This window comes from Callorhinchus milii, unplaced genomic scaffold (assembly GCF_018977255.1).
Source record: "Callorhinchus milii isolate IMCB2004 unplaced genomic scaffold, IMCB_Cmil_1.0 Scaffold14, whole genome shotgun sequence".
NCBI lineage: Eukaryota > Metazoa > Chordata > Chondrichthyes > Chimaeriformes > Callorhinchidae > Callorhinchus > Callorhinchus milii.
This window is the reverse complement of record NW_024704755.1, coordinates 507,196-525,736: the sequence shown is the minus strand read 5'-3', so window position 1 is coordinate 525,736 and position 18,541 is coordinate 507,196. Positions and strand designations below refer to the sequence as shown.

General features: G+C 51.6%; 1 protein-coding gene across 1 annotated transcript; it reads right to left on the bottom strand.

Annotated features, from left to right (window-relative positions):
• Nucleotides 1-2,996: 2,996 nt before the first annotated feature.
• LOC103188064 (glucose-6-phosphate isomerase) lies at nt 2,997-14,441 on the bottom strand. Its single transcript, XM_042340265.1, has 18 exons — nt 14,197-14,441; nt 8,465-8,555; nt 8,175-8,243; nt 7,726-7,845; nt 7,460-7,543; nt 7,136-7,282; nt 6,898-6,969; nt 6,599-6,643; nt 6,437-6,490; nt 6,111-6,171; nt 5,742-5,785; nt 5,439-5,591; nt 4,921-5,050; nt 4,726-4,802; nt 4,170-4,298; nt 3,773-3,848; nt 3,562-3,628; nt 2,997-3,377 (listed from the first exon to the last, which is right to left on the bottom strand). Exons 1-18 carry the CDS (start codon nt 14,316-14,318, stop codon nt 3,254-3,256), a joined length of 1,665 nt encoding a protein of 554 aa, XP_042196199.1. The 5' UTR covers nt 14,319-14,441; the 3' UTR covers nt 2,997-3,253.
• Nucleotides 14,442-18,541: the final 4,100 nt, after the last annotated feature.

Sequence of the window (18,541 nt, the reverse complement as noted above, 5' to 3'; positions counted from 1 at the left end):
TTATCAAATGCAAGGATTATCATTGTTATTATTAAAAGCTGATCTTGTTTGACAAATCTAACAGAATTCTTTGATGAAATAACCAAGAGAATAAAGTGATGTGCTCCCGCCTCTGAGTCAGGAGTGCTCGGTTGAAGCCCCACATGAAGATGTGGAAGTAAAGATTTTCAGAAGACTTGAATAAGGTGCCACATAAAAGGCAAGGTAAAAAATATTAAGTGCGAGGTGTTAATGGGAGAGGCGCCAGCGAAGATAAAGAATTGGTTAAAGGAAAAGAATCAGAGAGTGGGAGATGTACTTGTTCCTCAGACTGGAGAGATGTAAACAGTGGTTCCCTCAAGGTTAGGACCTGTATTTATATCAATGATTTTGATTCTGGTAATAAAGGGGCACAAGTTTCAAAAATAAGGAAATTAGCTAAAAAAAAAGCAACAAGCTTGTGAGAACTTCAGGAGGACACAGACAGATCGGTAGATCAGCAACAACAAATTATATATACATAGCGCCTTTCATGTTGGGAGGACTTCCCAAGGCATCAGGGATTTGGACCTGGGCTGGGGATTGGGAACAGGAGGGGTGGAGGGTAGCAGGGAGGCTGAAGGCACAGTCAAAGAGGAGGGTCTTGAGATGTGCCTTGAAGGAGGTGAGGGAGCGAGCGAGCGGGACTGTTGGGATAGTGTTGCAAAGAGTGGGGCATAGAGGCTGAAGGCCCGACCGCTGATGGTGGGGTGGGCCGAGCACATGGAGCTGTCCGGAACCTGCTGAGCGGAGGGAGAGGACAGCTTGATATAGCGTGAGCAGGTCACAGACATAGAAAGGAGTAAGATGATGGATGAATTTTAACGCAAAAAGTTAATTTATAGGGAAGAACAGAGTGAGCATGTAACGTATATGTGAAATAGTAAACATGTAAAAGCAGAGCAGACAGACCAAACGTTAGCATAATACACCATTAAAGGCATGAAGATGGGTGTGAAGAAAGTTAATCAGATCTGAGTGTTTAGAAATAGGGGCAGAGAATATAAACAAATAGATGATGCTCAACTTGTATAAATGATTAGTTAGACCATGATCTCCCCCACCCCCCCCTAAAAACTGGGTCACTCGATCTACGTCACTTTGTGGGACACTGCTGTGTGCAATTGGCTGCCGTGACCTTTACTTTACAGTGTAGTGACTGCATTTTGTAAGGCGAACACAGCAGCAAATTTGTGCACTGCAATGTCCCACAAACAGCCATGAAGCTAATGACCAACGAAATTGACCTGTGTGTATATGTGTGTGTGTGGGGGGGGTCTGGATAGTGATGAGGAGAGGAGTCCTGTCCAATCCCCCCTCCCTGGTAACCTCAGCCGAGACCAGTAACACATCAACCAGACCCATCAAATCTGGGAGCCTAAACTCCTGCTCCTCACAGAGTTGGTGAAGACATTCAAGTCTTCACAGTGAAGACTAAACTACAGATGGTCAGGGATTGTATCTTCATGTTGTAGCACTGAGCCCAAGAGATCAACTCCCCCCACACCATCGACCACACTCACACTCCGAACCACCGCATCGTCACAAAGAAACTGGACTGACTCGGTTTGTGTGAAGTTTTGGGATGGAATCCTCCAACATTACAGCTCAGGAGGCAGTCAGCCCGTGGCTCAGTGAAGGTCTGACCGAGCGGAAACCCATCACTTAGAGTCTCCAAACCAAGCTGAGAATTCCATACATCCACCGACACATGGAAATCCGCCGGATTGCTGGAATAGCCCACACACCGCATCCCGGAAAGTATCAGCCGCAGGTTGGCTAGTGCCAAGGCTGGGGGGGCCCTGGGGGGGGGCCCTGGGGGAGCCCAGGGGGGGCTCTAGCGGTGACCGCTGGAGCCTAACCTGACAAAACCACATCACTTGCCATCGAGAGAGAGAGAGAGGGAGAGAGAGCGTTGTCTGATGAGCTTTCTCGCTCCATATCAGCTCCACCATCCCACCCGTTAGGGCTCTGGCTGCGGGGTTAACAGGGGAGGATTCCCTGCCCCCAGTGACGGGCCCCGGCATCGGGGAGGGGGGGGCGCGGAGGTACGGGGGGTCGCGGAGTGACGGGGGGGGGTGACGACGGGGGGGCGCGGAGTGACCGGGGGGCGGAGTGACGGGGGGGGCGCGCGGAGTGACGGGGGGCGCGCGGAGTGACGGGGGCGCGCAGTGACGGGGGGCGGAGTGACGGGGGTGGGGGCGGAGTGACGGGGGGGAGTGACGGGAGTGACGGGGGGGTGTGACGGGGGGAGTGACGGGCGGGGGTGACGGGGGGGGCGGGGTGACGGGGGGGAGTACGGGGGGGGTGACGGGGGGGGGGCGGGTGACGGGTGACGGGGGGTGACGGGGGGGGAGTGACGGGGGTGCGGGGGGTGCGGGTGACGGGGGGGGGTGACGGGGGGAGTGACATGGGGGGTGACGGGGGGGGGGTGACGGGGGGGGCGCGGGGGGTGCGTGACGGGGGGCGCGGAGTGACGGGGGGGGGGGGGGAGTGACGGGGGGGGTGTGACGGGGGGGGGAGTGACGGGGGGGGTGACGGGGGGGGGTGACGGGGAGTGACGGGGGGGGGTGACGGGGGGAGTGACGGGGGGGGGTGACGGGGGGGGGGCGCGGGGTGACGGCACTTACCGAAGTACTCCCGGTCCTGGTGCCGGTTCACTGGCTCGGCGGTTGGTTGGTTGGTTTGCCGAGCGGGAGACTAGTTAGATTTTTATTTATCTTAATAATAATAATAAAAGCCGAGACGATCATCACCTAAATTATTAAACTTGTAAATGTTACCGTGACGTTTAACCCAGACATTCTATAATCTTTTTCAATAAAAACCTTTTGTAGTTAATAGACAGAGCCTGTGTGTGACAGGAAGGGCAGGGTGAGGAGAGGGGGGGGTTGCAAGGTGGTGGGTGTTCTGTAGGGGAGGAGGGGTGGGGATAGGAGAGTGTGTGGGGGGTGACAGAAAGGAAACAGAGCCGGCAGTTACATTACGTTCTGCTGCAGGTTTATTTGAAGCTGCTCATAGCTGTGAAACCACATTCTAACCGTGAGGCGGTGACCTGAGTGCGGGCGCTAGTGTGTGCTGCTCGCTTCAAGCCTCCGTTTATACTGACACCAGACGCACACAGTGGCCCCCGGTGGGGGGGAGGGAGGAGACTACAGACAACTAATTACAACACGTGTGTGAGCGCAGGAGCAGGATCCGTGCTCGAGCTGGGGTGAGACCGGCCAGGACCAGGTCAGGCCCGGTGTTGTTTGATGAAGTTGATCAGCCCATTGGTGGAGCTGTCGTGTGATGTGACGGGGTCAGCAGTCGCCAGTTCCGGCTCAATCGCTTTTGCCAGCTGTTTGCCAAGTTCCACACTGCAGCCAACACAGAACACAGTTACTACAGTCTGCCCCTCCCCCCGACCCCATCCTCTTCTCGGTCACCCCACTTCCTCAGCCAGCCTCCACCCCCACCGTACCCACCACCGCAGTGAGCCACCCTGACTCTCTTCCCCGGTCAGCCAGACCCTATTCGCTGCCCCCCCCGGTCAGCACTTACCCCCACTGATCATAGCTGTTGATGTCCCAGATCACTCCCTGCACAAAGATCTTGTGTTCATACAGAGCTGTGGAGATGAGGTTCCAGTTACATTCCAGTAAGTGGGGGAGAGAAAACAGCCCCACCTCCCTCCCCATCATCCCCCCTTCCCTCCCCATCCCAGCAAGAGAATCAGAGACAAACAATCCCTAATCACCCAACTCACACTCACCAATCAGTGCTCCCAGCGTGTACGGGGTCAACTTCTTGAAGACAATGGAGTTGGTGGGTCGGTTTCCCTCAAACACCTTCACAGAGAGGGAGAGAATGTGTGAGAGAGAACAAGTTCGGGACTCCGATTTCAATCTAGGCTGGTGCTCCAGTGCAGTGCTGGGGGAAGCACTAAATTGTCGGGAGGCGCCATCCTTTGAATGAAACATTAACTGCCCTTCAGGTAGATGCTAAAATCGCGTGATACTATTGGAAAAACAATGGGAGTTTGTCCCTGTGTCCTGGCTGATAATCCCCCGGGTAAAATTGGTTGTTCTGCTTGTGAAACACACCGAGGCTGATTTGATAAGATTGTGTCAAAACGCAGCAGAAGAGGATGATGTCTGTCTGTACCTCACCTTGTGAGGAGTGATCTGCTTCAATTTTTCCCCACTCATCCCAGAGGCTTCCAGCTCCGCCCGCGCCTCATCCTCGGTTTTCCCCTTCATCAGGGCTTCCGTCTGAGCCAGGAAATTAGCTGTGAGGATCTGAGAAAGGAGACAGAGTCAGACAGCAGCTCCCACTGCAAAAGAGAAGAGTCTCCCGGCGTCCTGGCCAACACATCATCCCTGGATAAATTGGTCAAAAGGTGACAAAAAAGCAAGTTCTTCATTGAGGCAAAAATTACATGCGATGCCACAGGCCACCAGCAGGGGGAGACATTGATTTCCTTATTCACCATCAAGCACTGCCCTGGGAAGGGTGGCAAAGGATGCAAATTGTTGTTGTTGAGTGTCCTGGGGTAAAGTAACTGTGTGTGGAGGGGACACTGTCAAAATGGATTTGCCCAGCTCTCTACAGACACTGTTTGTTACTGGCCCCGAGTCAGTGTCAGTCCTCATCGACTGAACACTGGCCATTCACACCCTGCGCCGTGGAGGGGAGAGATGTGGGGAGGCATTGCCAATTCAGTACCTTGTGGTGCAGGCCATTCCGGATGGGATTCTGGGTCTGGACAGGGATCAAGAAGTCGGCCGGGATCATTCGGGTTCCTAGAAAAAGGAGATTTTTGCACTGTGTTACTGACCGTCCGGCCCCGCCTGACTGAGGTTTAAGAGCTACGCCCTCCCCCCCTCCACCAATCACCCTGTTCCCTGCCCCTGCTCTCACCCTGGTGGATGAGCTGGTAGAATGCATGCTGCCCGTTGGTACCCGGCTCCCCCCACACGATGGGGCCCGTCTTATACGTCACCCGAGAGCCCTGTTTGGTAATGCACTTCCCGTTGGATTCCATGTCTCCCTGCAAGGGGGGAAGAGAGTGAGATTAGGGAAAGAGTGAGTGGGGGGGAAAGAGAGCTTGAGTGTGGAGGTAGGAGAGAGCGCGAGTTTGGGGGGAGAGCGCGCGAGTTGGGGGGGGTGGGGAGAGAAAGGAATGAGGGACAGAGATCATTTCATTAGCAGCTTGTGTTAAAAGTAACATTACAGCAGCTGTCTGTCTCCGTTCCACATGTAAATAACGGGGTGGAAACCAAGTATTTAATTCACTCACAGAATATTATTCAACCCCTCCCAAAGCCGCCTCCCCACAATACTTGCACACAACCCTCCCCTTCCGACACTCTCACGTCCCCCACGGCACTCACATGCTGACACCCTGCCACACCCCTCCCCCCGGATTGAGCGAGTACCTGTTGGAAGTACGCTGCGAAGCGGTGCATGTACTGGTCGTAGGGCAGCAGCGCCTGAGTATCCGCTTTGTAGAAGTTAATGTACCAGATGCCGAGCAGAGCGAGCAGTGCCGGCCCGTTCCTCTCCAGCGGCTCCGAGTGAAAGTGGTTATCCTGTAACATAGGGGGTTAGTCACACTGAGAGCCCCCCCATCAGCCCAACCCCCCGTATCCGCCCACCACCCCGGCCCCCTCCATCAACCCCTGCCTCCATAACCCATATCCCCCCACCCCCATCACCCGCCCTCGTCGCTGTGAGCTTACCATCCAGTGAGCTCCCTTCAGCAGCTGCTCAAAGTTTTCGAATCCTGCAGCGAAAAAATACCGTTAGACACTGGCTCCACCCAGGGTCCCGTTCCCTTAACCCCCTCAACCCAGCCTGACTCCCCCCACCAACCCAACCTGACCACCACCACCACCAACCCAGCCTAACTCCCCCCACCAACCCAACCTGACCACCACCACCACCAACCCAGCCTGACCTCCCCCACCAACCCAACCTGACCACCACCACCAACCCAGCCTGACCTCCCCCACCAACCCAACCTGACCTCCCCCCACCAACCCAGCCTGACCACCACCACCAACCCAGCCTGACCCCCCCCCACCCCTCTTAACACTGTTGGTACGTACCTATGTGCAGTGCGATGGATAGACCAATAGCCGACCAGAGAGAATAGCGACCACCAACCCACTGCAGAGAGAGAAAGTGCTTAAATACACTGACCCCCCCTCCACCCCGAACACATCCAAACCCCCTCACATATAGCCCCCTTCCCTGTTACCCCTTCACACACTGCTCTCCCCCCACCCCCACTGATGTCATCCCCAGAGTCAGACCTGAGTATGACTGTAACCTTTCAGCAGACACTCTGACCTTTGCTGAAAGATCAGGGCTGTAAATAGCGCCGGCAGCAAACTGATAGCAGCTGGTTATCGCCAGCGACACACACACTTACATCCCAGAACTCAAACATGTTATTAGGGTCGATCCCAAAGGCAGCCACCTTCGTCTGTGTGAGAGAGAGAGAGAAAGTGGGTGAGAGACAGTTACACACAGGGGCTGAGCTACACACACACTCTCTTACACTCAAACACAATTCCCTGGGGCTAGGACTTACCGCATTGGTGGACAGGGCCACAAAGTGCTTTGCCACATGAGCGGACTGTGGGGGGGAAAGCAGAGAAGAGTTAATGTGGGCACAAACCTCCCCTTCCCCCAAACCCTCTCCAGCTGATTCCATCGCTGGCTCCTCCCCTCCCCCCTGGCTTCAGATTTACCGGCATAACAAATCCCCCTACTCCCAACACTGGCTACTGCCAGCGAGTCTCACAGTCCGTGCATTGTGCCCCCCACCCCACACAAAACGATGAGCTTTGTAGCTGTAGCTGCCCCCGGCATAGAGGGAACCTCACTCACATCCTTCGCAGTCACCAGGAACCATTCCTTGGCCGACTCAGCGTTGGTGATGGTCTCCTGAGTGGTGAACGTCTGAGAGAGAAAAGTCAGTCAGAATATGCCATCACCAACCCCTTCTCTCCCTCCCCTCCCCGGATACCCACCCATCTTCACCCTGATCCTCCTCCACCCCACCAAGTCTGACTCCCTCCCTCTTCCCGACCCTCAGCCAGTCTGGGCTGTCGAGGTGTGGCCCCACCTTGGAGGCGATGATGAAGAGGGTGGTCTCGGGGTGCAGCTCGGCCAGCGTCTTGGCCATGTGTGTCCCATCAATGTTAGACACAAACCAGGCCCGCGGCCCACCCTTAGAGTAAGGCTTCAGCGCTTCCGTCACCATCAGTGGTCCCTGGGCACAGAAAGAGAGAGGATTTGAGAGAGAGAGTGTGTGCGTGAGAGAAAGATTGTGAGAGATAGTGTGTGTGAGATAGAGAGACAGTGTGTGTGAAATAGAGAGAGACTGTGTGTGAGAGAGACAGCTTATGAGAGATAGATAGAGAGTGGGTGTGGAGACGGGTGTCTGTACCAGGTCGGAGCCGCCGATGCCTATGTTGACCACGTCAGTGATGGTTTTGCCAGTGAATCCTTTCCATTCACCGCCCCGGACCCTCTGCAAACAACACACAGACCCCGTTACCACAGAGGACGGGGGCTTGGGGAGCGCAGGCAGCAGGGGGTGGGAGCAGGGGCTGTGGGACAAGGGCACGAGCGCGAGGGGGTTGAGGGTGGTTGGAGTGACCAGTGTGTATGTTGGGGGGGGTGGTGAGGGGAAGCGAATACTCCAGGCCTGACCTCACAGAAAGCTTTCATCTTGTCCAGGACTTTGTTGACCTCGGGGGTCACATCCTTCCCTTCAAACATGATGGGTTTGTTGGAGCGATTCCTCAGTGCAATGTGCAGCACGGCTCGATTCTGTGGGAGGCAAATGCTCATCAGTTACATTCCTATCCACACCCAGCTCCCTCCTTACCCCCCCTCATCCCCAGCTGAGGGCTGCCCTGGGGCCCACACATTTCCTCCACAATCGGCCACAGGAAGTAGGTAACTGATACCAGCAGCCCTGCTCCTCACACACCAGCAGCTCACACCAGCTCATCTTACACCAGATTCACTCACACACACACCCACAGGACTGAGATTCCCACAGGAAGAGTCCCAATCCCTCTGAATGAGATCCCCCCCCCCCCACCCAGTGGAGAGTAGGGTGAGGGTTAGGGTCAGGCTCGCTCTACACCTCTCACCTCTGTGAAGTTGATCTTCTCCCCACTGAACATGGCGTTTCTGGCTTTCTCCACACCCCGGGCCTTGGCCTTTAACAAACCACAGCAACAAGTGTCAGAACATCCAGAGCTCAGCGGCTGTGGGGGTGGGTGGGGATGGTGTGTTTGAGGGGGTGCTGTGTGAGTGTGGTGTGTGTGGGGTGCTGGGTGGGTGTGAGCGGGTTGGGGGTGTTGTGTATGTGAGTGGGGGAGGTTAGCGAGTGAGTGACTGGCTGTGTTAGTGAGTGACCAGGAGCTGAGCAGTGACTGACCATCTCCACCAGCATATGCATCACGTCCTTAGTGACCAGGTTCTTGGAATAATCCAGTAGGATGTCTCCATCCTCTGTCTTCAGGATCAGGCTGCAAGCAGAGAGGCACAGAGTGAGGGAGAAAGTAGCGCAGAGCGAGAGTAGCGCAGAGCTGAGTTTTCATCAATCCGTATATTAATGGCTGAGAGTGGGTGAGTGGCACTGACTGACACCCTGTAACTCAGGCCTGTGGATAGTTACTCGCGGTGATGAGATACTGACAGCTAGTTCCTGATTGTTAAATTCCTGCCACTGTGTGCCACGGTCACGCAACACTGAAGGGCGGAGTGACCCGGCCCCTCCTGCTTTCTCCTGAAAGGTAATAAAGAAGACACTTCTGCACATGCGCATACACTCAGTGCTTTCATCAAAATACCTGAGGTAAACCTCCACAAACAGTGAGCTCTTGGTGGGAAACTCAATGCCTAATCTGTATCAGCATCCAAAGCTACACACAAACAGTACCAGTGCAGACCCACCCCACCCGCATGGACACATGGCTACACAATACTCCCCACTCACGCGACAATATAGTGAGTGACGAGGCCTGGCTCAGTTGGTAGCACTCTTACCCGAGTCAAAAGGCTGCAGGTTCAAGTCTCACACAGGGATTTTGAGCTCATAACAAGAAGATTACATTTATATAGCGCCTTTCACATCTGGAGGACGTGCCAAGGCGCTCATATAATGCAGACTGACATTCCCAGAGCCCTATGGTCAGAGATGTTGTCCTACAGATGAGACGTTAAACAGATGTTCTATTTATTTTAGGTGATGTTAACGATCTCATGGCAGTATTGGAAAAGAGAAGGGAGTTTCTCTCTCCCAATGTCTTGGCTGACAACCCCCCAGATAAAATTTGTCATTCACTTCATGGCTGTTTGTGGTCATTGCGAATGTGCAAATTGGCTGCCACGTTTCCTTACAAGATACATAGTCACTCCATTGTACAGTATATACTGTGAAGTGCTATGAGACATGTTGATGAAATGAGACTTGTTATTAATTATTATTATCTTGTGAATTTGGAGACCTGTTAAAAGGAGACATCATTGTGTAATCTCAATTCCATTAAAAAAAAGGATGTGTTTGTAACAGAATAATGTTCCTGGGGCGGGCAGTGCCAGACGGAACCCGTGGTTACTTTACCACAAACAGTGTAAAGCTGTATCTCAACAGACATCATACAGCAATGTCACAACATTTGTTTTAATAAGCAGTTTTTCAGGTTGATTTGGAAACACTCAGGTTACAAAACAAAACGTGGTTAGACATCCTTTTTATCTTCTCTGCCGCCCACCCACTGTGCTCCTAAATTCCTTCCCTCCTTGCTGTGAGAGCTGGACTGCTTTTACAGAGCTGGGGCTGGGGCGGTACGTGAAGGCCAGGATGCGGTGGGTGAAGCTTTGACCTTTGAGAATGGATTACGGGCCTGAGCAGCAGAGCAGAGAGGAGAGTGCAGGCAGAGATGTAGAGCTGCAGAGGATTACAGAGAGAGTGGTGGGGGAGGGGGGGATAACGAGGCCAAACAGGGATCTGACGCTGTAACCAGGCACGAGGAGCCACAGGCATTGGGAGCAGAATCTGGTGTGAGATTTGCCGGCTGTGGTGATTACAGCCACCGTCACACTCAGTCAGATCAGATCTCAGTGCTGGAATCAGACTCGGGAACAGAGGAGATGGGAGTCTCCGACATAATTTCTGTCCAAAAGGTGAACATGGCAGCCAAATTGCAACGTCCCACAAACAGCCATGAAATCATAGAATCGTATAGCACAACAAGAGGCCATTCGGCCCATTGAGTTTGTGCGGCTCTTTGAATAGAGCAATTAATGTCAGTCCCACTCCCGGCCCTTTCACCATAACCCGCAAACCCGTCCTCCTCAAATACCCATCCACCGCATTTTTAAAAGTAGTTATCGAATCGGCCTCGACCACCCTTCCAGGCGATGCCTTCCAGATTCCAACAACTCGCTGCGTGAAAAAATTTCTTCTCCCCTCGGCTTCTTTTAGAGACTATTTTGAATCTGTGACCTCGAGTCACCGACACACACACCAGTGGGAACAGTTTTTCTCTTTCTAACCTATCAAATCCCCTCATGATTTAGAAGACCTCTATTAGGTCTCCTCGTAACCTGCTCTGCTCCAATGAGAATAATCCTAACCTCTCCAGCCTTTCCTCATCATCAAGGTCCCTCATTCCTGGTCCCATCCTCGTAAATCTCCTCTACACCCTTTCCAATACCTTAACATCCTTCCTATAGTGTGGTGCCCAGAACTGGGCGCAGTATTCCAACTGTCCACCACAACTCTCTGCTTTCTGTCTCCCGGCCCGTTCGGGATCCACTGCCACTGTCCCTTTTATACTATGGGCTTCTATCTTTCTTACAAGTCTTTCATGTGGCACTTTGTCAAATGCCTTTTGAAAGTCCATATAAACTACATCAACTGCACTACCTTTATCCACCCTCTCCGTTACCTCATCGAAAAATTCTAATAGATTTGTTAGACAAGATTTGCCTTTAACAAATCCATGTTGGCTATTATTAACCCATATTCTTCTAAGTGAAGATTTATTCTGTCCCGGATTATAGTCTCCAGGAGTTTCCCCACTACTGATGTGAGGCACTGGTCTGTAGTTCCCAGGTTTGTCCTTCTTTCCCCTTTTGTACAGGGAGTCACATTGGCCACTCTCCAGTCCTCAGGCACCACTCCTATGTCCAACGAAAATTGAAAAATTGTTACCAAACCCTCCACTATTTGTACCTGTGCCTCCCATAGTAACCTCGGCTGCATCCCGTCTGGACCGGGCGACTTGTCTACCTTCAGCGCAGTCAACCTTTTCAGTACTTCTCTGTTTATACTTATCCTATCCATTTCCTCCACCCTCTCCTCCGATACTGGGGCATTTGGTGCATCCACTTCTTTTGTGAAGACAGATGCAAAGTACTCATTTAGTACATCAGCCATACCCTCTGCCTCCACAATAAGATTTCCCCCTTGGTCATGAATCGGTCCCACCCTACCTTTGATTATCCTTTTTTTCTTGATATGTTTGTAAAATATTTTAGAATTCCCTTTCATGTTACCCGCTAACCTTTTTTCGTATAATCTTTTTGCCTTTGCTCTTACTTCCTTTTTCAAACCTCTTCTGCACTTTCTATATTCTATTTGGTTGTCTTCTGTATCTTGGGTTTGACATTTGTCATACGCCTCCTTTTTCTGCTTCATTCTAGATACAATTACCTTCGTCATCCATGGAGGTTTGGAAGCCCTACTTTTCCCTTTTGTGGGAATGAATTTATTCTGTCCCCGAGCTATCTCATCCTTGAAGACTTCCCACTACTCTTTAGTTGTTTTACCTGCCAATCTTTCTTTCCAGTCCACCTTGGCTCGGTCCCTTTTTAATGTTCTGGGCATTATATTGGCATTTTCAATTTGGTTTAGATACTTGTAAGCATGGTGATGGGTTTCCGCACGTGTCAGACAACTGGCTGGGCAAACAAAACTGAACAAGTAGACGGGACATAGGTTTAACATCTCATCTAGAGGACAGCACAGCATTCCCCCACCACTGCAAAAGAGTGTCAGCCTTGGCGAGGAGCTCAAAGTCCCAACAGAGGGCTTCAACCCATAACCTTCTGACTCAGAGGTGGGAATGTCAGCGACTGAGCCAAGCTGATACACGTTTGAGGCCTGGAGTCAGATGGCTCAGGAAGGGAAGAGACAGAATATAAAATCTATTTATGAGAGACAGCAAAATCCTTGTTATTACACTGATAGAGAACACATTACAGTATTTGGGTTCAATTAGTACAACAACAACTTGGATTCATACAGCGTAATTAGTGGGCTAATTACAAAGCTCAAACCTGAAATGTCTTCATTTATAGTAAAGTCTCCCTTAGAGGCCTTACGTCTTTCCATAATCTGGGGAGAATCGTTCTTAATAATAATAATCCTTGCATTTGATATAGTGTCTTATCACGTTGTTGAGACATCTTAAAACGCTTCACAGGATATATTGTGTATTTTGTGTGCAAAACGAGGTAGCCAATTGTGCACAGTAATGTCCCACAAACAGTTAAAGATTCCATGGTTAAACATACCATTTGAAAGAGAAGGGAGTGTCTCCTGGCCAACAAATTAATTATAATTTATTTTATTGTCTTAATACTATTAAGCGCACCCTGGAATATGGTAGTGAAGTACAGATTGGAGCTAATAATTATTATGGTAGATTAGAGCACGTTTGGAGACAGAGACTTGTGCTAATGTCAGGCTGATTTATGAGGAAGAGGAAGGGAGTTGCGACACCTGTTACATTCCACTGTTGCGCCGGCCACAGCCCGGGAGAGTGATTGAGTTCAGCATTAAAATAACTGCCCACCTGCCAAATGGATAGTAGTAATCCTTGCCTTTGATACAGTGCCTTATCACGTCTTCGAGACGTCTCAAAGCGCTTCACAGAATATACTGTAAAGCATATTGTCGGTGTATTTTGTGGGCAAAACCCAGCAGCCAATTGTGCACAGCAGCGTCCCACAAACACTCGTGGATTGAGTGACCACATTATTATTTTAAACATAACAGCAAATCATACAGCAATATCCGAAAAACCCTTTCCATTCTCGGTCACCTACAATCAGTGCCCTCCCCCCCCCCCCCCCCACTGCTGATAGGAGGTGACTGTGCCCTGAGCTGTGCGGGTTGACGTGCCTGTGCGGGGCTGCACGTAGTCACAGCCACAGGGGGGGGGGCGACCAGAGAGAGAACTGCTGTAGCCTCAACACAGCTCAAATGCCATCATAACCACCGCACCATCACTCACCACAAACCATCACTCACCACAAACCATCCGCCTCTCTCGATCTCATCGGCTTCAATGGTTTGCATTCATGTGGAGTTTTTTTTCTGCTTTGATAATCGTTGCGTTCATTGAAGATATTTTCCAAATACTGCAGCCATCCTAATGGTGGGTGTGTGGGGGGTGTGGGGAGGAGGGGGGGGGGATGGATTGGCTCTGGAGTGGCTGTGACCTTGAATGTTCCCCTTTCCCCCTCTACCCCCCGACATTTTTATCTGATTGCTATACTTTCGATCCGCCACGTTCCGATCGCGATCTATTCCACATGAACCACCACAACCCCCTCCACCCCCACATATTACCCCCCCCACCCACACATTACCCCCCCCACACCCACACATGTTACCCCCACACCCACATGTTACCCCCCCACACCCACACATGTTACCCCCCCACACGCACACAGACTGTGGATAGGAACTGAAATGAGACTCTGATCCCCTCAAGGAAGTAAGTGTAAGGGCAGTGTTTCCGCGCGGCTTCAGCACCTGATCGTCTGACCCCTCAACAGGAGAAATGTGCAGATGCGGGAAGGAGCGGCGACAGTGAGAGAAGCCAATCCGCCCCCACCCTCTCCCCCCCCCCCACCCTCTCCCCCCCCCCCCGCCTCGCCTCCCCCCCCACCCTCACCCTCACACCCTCTCCCTCACACCCTCCACCCCACCCGGCCTCCCCCCCCACCCTCTCCCCCACACCCTCTCCCCCCCCCCTCTCCCCCCCACCCCTCCCCTCCCCCCCCCCCACACCCTCTCCCCCCCCTCTCCCTCCCACCCTCTCCTCCCCCCACCCCCCCCCCCCGGCCTCCCCCGGCGCCTGGAACACTGACCTGAATTTGCTGAAGCGGTCGGGCTCGGACTGGAACAAGTGGCGCAGGTTGAGTTGCGCGGAGTTGGCTTTGAACCACTCTGACAGCTCCTTCCAGGCGACATCGCAGGACAGCGCGGGCATAGCGGGAGCGGAGCGGCGATCAGACACTCGGCGGCTTCACTGACTGAACCCCCACCAACTGCTACATTGTATCCGGAGCCTTGGGACAGCCTTCCCGACCAATCACAGGCGCCGCCGATGATTGACTGACAGTCACCCTGACCAATCACACGCCCCAATGCTGACTGACCAATCACAGACCCGCCGCTGACTGACCAATCACAGACCCGCCGCTGACTGACCAATCACAAGCCGCTCAACTCGCCCACTGTGGACTGACTGACCGCGACGACCAATCGCGACCCGCGCTCGCTCAGCGCAGTGACGTCACAAATTTCTATCATCACCGGTTGGTTTACGCCGCGTGTAGCCCCGCCCTTGAGCGCTGTTCTCCCACAGTGAGGCCTGGGGGGGGGGGGGGCAGCACTGAGCAGCCGAGGGGGGGGGGGGGGTGTCACTGAGCAGCCGAGGGGGGGGGTGTCACTGAGCAGCCGAGGGGGGGGGGGCAGCACTGAGCAGCCGAGGGGGGGGGGGGTGTCACTGAGCAGCCGAGGGGGGGGGGGGGTGTCACTGAGCAGCCGAGGGGGGGGGGGGGTGTCACTGAGCAGCCGAGGGGGGGGGTGTCACTGAGCAGCCGAGGGGGGGGGTCACTGCACAGAAGAGAAGGCTTTACTTGAGGGCCAAAGGAATGGAGAGAAGACGATAGTAATCCTTGCATTTGATGTCATGTTGTCGCAACAGCTCAAAGTGCTTCCCAGGATTTACTGTAAAGTGTAGTGACTGAATGTGTAGGTGAACGCAGCAGCCAATTTGAACACAGCAATGTACCCAAAAATAATCATTGACTGATTTTATTTGGGGTTTGTTGGGCAGGACATCAGGAGAAACTCCCTTCTCTGTTCGATAGTGCTATGGGATCTTTAACATCCACTTAACACGAGTATTAGACGTTGGTTTAATGTCTCATCGAAAGGACAGCATCTCCACCAAGGCAGTGCACCCCCACTGCATTGGACTATTAGCCTAGACACCAAATGCCTGTGTTGGGAGAGGAGGAGATTGCAGAGATACGGGTGAGGCAAGAGCACTCAGCAATTTGAAGGTCAGAACAAAGATCCTGAAATAAATCTGCTAAGTGGTGGAGAACTTATAGTCTGGCAGGGAAAACCCTTTCCGCAGATGCTGAGCAACTGGAAAATAGAATTGACTTAAAGGCTTGATGTGTTGGGTGTGAGACTAGTTAGTGACATTCATTCCAGCTGCACTTTGCACTTGTAAAGCACCCTTCACACAGGATAGTGTCCCAGGGCAACAACAATAACAAAATTACATTTGTATTGCGCCTTTCACGTTGGGAGGACGTCCTAAGGCACTGGACAGACGAGTTTCGGACCCAAGATGGGGTTTGGGATTGGGGAGAGTGGAGGGGAGGAAGCAGGGAGATCAAAATTATGGTCGAAGAGGAGGGTCTTGAGATGGGTCTTGAAGGAGGCAAGGGAGGGGGCAAGGTGAAGGGACTGCCCGTGATGGAGTTCCAGTGTGTGGAGGAAGAGTGGCAGAAGACCCACCCGCCAATAGTGGGGCGAGCAAGGCAGGGGACGTGAAGCAGGCCGGAGCCCACTGAGCAGAGGGAGCGAACAGGGTTGTAGGGGGTTAGGAGGTCACAGAGGTAGAGGGGAGCATGACCATGGTAAGGACCAGGATCTTGAACACTGTATCCTCTGTGCGATGGGAAGCCAGGGGAGTCAGATGAGGATGGGTTGATAGGGTCACAGAGCCTGGTGTGGGAGAGGACACGGGCTACAGAGTTCTGAATGATCTGCAGCCTATGGAGGGAGGAGTTGCGGAGGCCGACAAGCAATGAATTTGCATAGTCAAGCCTCAATGTAATGAAAGTGTGTATGAGGGTTTCGCTGGGCTGTGGTGTGAGACAGTGGCAGAGCTGGGCAATGGAAGTGGGGGAAGGCAGAGCGGGTCATGGTGCAGATGCGGGGTAGAAAGGATAGTTGAGGGTCAAACAAAACTTCCAAGGTTCCGTACTGGCTTAGCAAGGTGGAGTGTGCAAACATGGATGGTGATGCTGTCAGCGCCTGAGATGTGGAGGCATTGACGGAAGCCAATTAAGAGAATCTCTCTTGTTGACGTTCAACTGAATAAAGTTAGCTCTCATCCAGGACTTGATGTCTGACAGACATTCAATCAGCACAGCAGTGGTCCTGCAATCAAGGGTGGAGGCAGAGAGGTAGAGTTGGGTGTCATCCACATACATGTGGAAGTTGACCCCGTGACTGCGGATGATGACCAAGGATAGAGCCTTGAGGAACACCGCACAAGATGGTGCAGGGGCTAGAGGAGAAACTGTTTGTGGTGATGAAGTGGAGGCGGTGTGAGAGGTACGATCTGAGCCAGGCAAGGCCAATGCCGTGAAGGTTGAGGTAAGAGAAGAGGCTGCGGAGAGTCATTTTTAATGGGGTGGGAACAGTACCAGTGGACAGGGAGATGATTATGTCTGTGAAAGCGAGAGAGAGGAATNGGGGGGTTAAGAGAGATGACCGTAGGCACGATCAATGAGGTCTTAAGCAGAGATTTAAGAAAAAATAGCTTATTAAGTTTTGAGACGTTTTACTGAGAATAGCATCTATATTAAATGCACATATTTTTAATCTATCCAGATTATTATGCTTTTTTCAAATGAGTCTTTAAACCAGGGTTTTATTATTTTTGTGATTCAGCTGGAAGTTAAAACAAGACGTTTCTCTTCTGGGTTTGTTTTCTTCATCCAAACAATTCTGATTATTTGGCTGGTCCTACTCTTGTCACAGATTAGCTGCTGTGCTCGCCTACATAACAGCCCTCTAATTATTATCATTTTGTGAAGCACTTTAAGATAGTTACACTACCTGACAGGTATGTGAGGCTGTGAATGCTCAGGCCCTTGTGGCCCATCCTACAGCACAAGTCAGCCACCAAGAGAAAGGGTGTGGGGAGAAACTACAGGAAAATGGAGGACAGGAAATTTATAATGGTCTCTGGACAGTTGAACTACAAGGCCACATTGAGTATTCCACTCCAGAGAATCACTCCCCTCATTCAGGGAAAATGGAACAATGTTTAATTCAGTAGGGAAAGGCTCAATTGGCACAAATTACAAGCAATAGAGCCCACTGGTGGTAAATATGCAGCAGGATAAGTTGGATTGTACCAAATATGGCAGGTTACTGAAGTCAGTACCTTAAGGAGAGGAGCAAAATAGAAAAATGGGAATAAATTGGCAAAAATAAACCTTTTGAGCTTTTTTAAAAAAAGCATTGCACAAACATCATGCGGCACAGGACTGATTCCCTCAGGCAGCCAACGTGAGACACGTACAGAGGGCATCATCAAGACAGTGCCAACTGCAGTGCCCCAACACCGCCACCTGAGGGCAGCACATGTGCACCTGAGCATTGATCACCGCTCCGCCTGTATGGAGAAGCTTATAGGTTGAAATGTCTCAAAGCGTTTCACAGTTATGTACTGTCATGTGTAGTGACTGCATTTCTAGTCCAACACAGCAGCCAATTTGCGCACAGCAGCATCTCCTTAACAGCAATTAAGTGAATGACCAATTTATGTGAAGAATTGTTGGCCAGGACACTGGCAGAAACTCCCTTTGATTTTCAAGCTGTGTCTGTTGTTATACTTTTACGTTGGAAAAATCAAAATTTTTAAATGAAGGCTAAAATTTCTGTTCAGCAAAGCAAAGAGGAAATCACCTGTTCAATGAGCAGGGAGTGCTGCAGACTGACATTTATTGTAAACCTCCCTGAAAAGATTTATAAATGTTTGCAATCCTTCAACATTAGAAAGAGATTTGAATTTTTTTTCTAAAATACCCTAAAAAATCTGGATCAGAACAACAACTAATCAGGAATTTGCAGCACACAGTATGCTATTGCGCAGCACCAAGGAACTGGAGAGTTTCATAAAAAGAACGAGACATTCTCACAAGCGAGAGGACCTGGGTTTGATTCCCGGACAGGGCAAAACATTGGGCAAGTTTCCTTACTCCACATGCCTCTGTTTACCTCGCAGTAAGTAGGAACCCAGTTGTTAGTCGATTGGCAGATAGCTTTTCCGGGGGTGAAAATCACAATAATTTGGTGACTCAGTCCACAACTGTATGTGCAACACTGATGTGCAAAATTGGCTGTTCCGTTTCGCCCATAAAATATAGTCAATTTACTTTACGGTATATTCTGTGA

What these genes read in the sequence shown, in the direction of transcription:
- LOC103188064 (XM_042340265.1), bottom strand. Translation starts at nt 14,318, where the DNA reads ATGCCCGCGCTGTCCTGCGATGTCGCCTGGAAGGAGCTGTCAGAGTGG. An exon ending in AGAAGATCAACTTCACAGAG is followed by an intron (nt 7,846 to 8,174) that starts GTGAGAGGTGTA and finishes TGCCTCCCACAG; the next exon opens with AATCGAGCCGTGCTGCACAT. An exon ending in ATCCATCGCACTGCACATAG is followed by an intron (nt 5,786 to 6,110) that starts GTACGTACCAAC and finishes TTTTCGCTGCAG; the next exon opens with GATTCGAAAACTTTGAGCAG.